The sequence below is a fragment of the Propithecus coquereli genome, unplaced genomic scaffold (assembly GCF_000956105.1).
Source record: "Propithecus coquereli isolate 6110/MARCELLA unplaced genomic scaffold, Pcoq_1.0 Scaffold74, whole genome shotgun sequence".
In the NCBI taxonomy this organism is placed as follows: Eukaryota; Metazoa; Chordata; class Mammalia; order Primates; family Indriidae; genus Propithecus; species Propithecus coquereli.
Window position 1 is genome coordinate 4,232,287 of NW_012153507.1, and position 1,439 is coordinate 4,233,725.

General features: G+C 32.2%; 1 protein-coding gene across 1 annotated transcript in view; it reads right to left on the reverse strand.

Moving 5' to 3' along the window:
* Positions 1-1,439, reverse strand: part of USP45 (ubiquitin specific peptidase 45) — a 74,334-nt gene that overhangs the window by 41,012 nt on the left and 31,883 nt on the right. Inside the window, exon 8 of the mRNA XM_012661843.1 lies at positions 912-1,052. Within this exon, the coding sequence (XP_012517297.1) occupies positions 912-1,052 (141 nt within the window). The remainder of the gene's footprint in view (positions 1-911; positions 1,053-1,439) is intronic.

The window sequence follows — 1,439 nt, forward strand, 5'->3', positions numbered from 1 at the left end:
AGAAACAAATTTCTAAAGCACATAATGCCCTAAAAACTTTTTAACTCTATGAGGCACTCATGTCTCTGAGACTTTTTCACAGGTTTTTTGGTCTTCAGGGTTTGAAGAAACAGCATTTGCCAGCCAAATGAAACATACACTAAACCATCTATATTTTGAACTACATTTAAAATATCATGGCACAGATAACTAGTTTAAATTAAAATGAGATTTTAAAGTCTGTTGATACACAAAAATGCAAGTTCACATTTAAAGAATTTTTCCTTCTATATATTTCAGTAATTCTGAATTGGACTAGTTTGTGAGCTCCATGAGGACAGAGCCCATTTTTAATACATTATACATTGTGTACCCCTGAATTCTAGCAAGTACCTGATACAAAGCAAGCTCTCAACTTTTTAGATGAAGAAATAAATGAATGCATTAAAGTTAGATCCTTTATGGTATGTGTTTTTTTTCCAGGCACATAAGGATTTTGTTTTTAAACGGACTGTAATGCCTTGAGAAATTCATTTAGATTCTATTTGCCTCAAAGCTCATCTTTAAAAATAAGGTAGCGAGATTAGATTATCTTTTATAGTACTTTGTAGATTTTTATAATTCTACGATTTTCTTACTTGAAGGTATTATACCATGTGCTTCTGAGTCAGGACAGACCTCTATTTGACTCCTAGCTCTGTCACTCTGACCATAGGTGAGCTACTTAATTCCTTATATGTGGAATGGGGATAAATGATCACTTCTTCAGAGGATTAAGAGATATAATTTTATAAAGCACAGAGCTGCAACTAAGAAATGTTAGTTCTTTCTCTTGATGCTGTGGGCAATAATAGCAAAGTTATAGTGAGAGTGAAACTACTCAAGTGATGAATACATTTTGTAACTCATGATTATTTATATTAAAAGTGTAGATGCACCCACTTCTGACAAAGCTGATTAAAAAGAACTTTAGGAGAAAGTGGTCCTTTTTCAGTCTCCTTCATGCTGTGAAGAAACAGGAACAAGGCTGAGGTCAGTGGTCCAGGGCTTGAAAGTTCCACCACTAATGGGTCCTTTAAAAACATGATCAACTCTATGTCAGAAATACACAATTTTACAATAAAATATTAAAAATCTAAGGGTTATATTTTGCAACTAAACTGCCTCAAGTGTATTAAGAAACTTCATTCTTTTATTAATGAAATGAATATATAAGAATTGCATGCCTTGCCTTGAAAAACAGTTATTTTAATATCCTCTGCTCTTTAAAAAAAAAAAACCATTAACCCAAGTGAAATCACCAATCTTTAGTTCTTATAACTGTCCCTTAATGTGCTCTCCCACAAGTAAAATTACCAATCTACTTGACATTTATACATCTCCATAAATAATCAAAATTATATTAACTAGCAAAACTCCACACCTTTCTTTTCCCTGCATTTTTTACTAATAAAAAATGG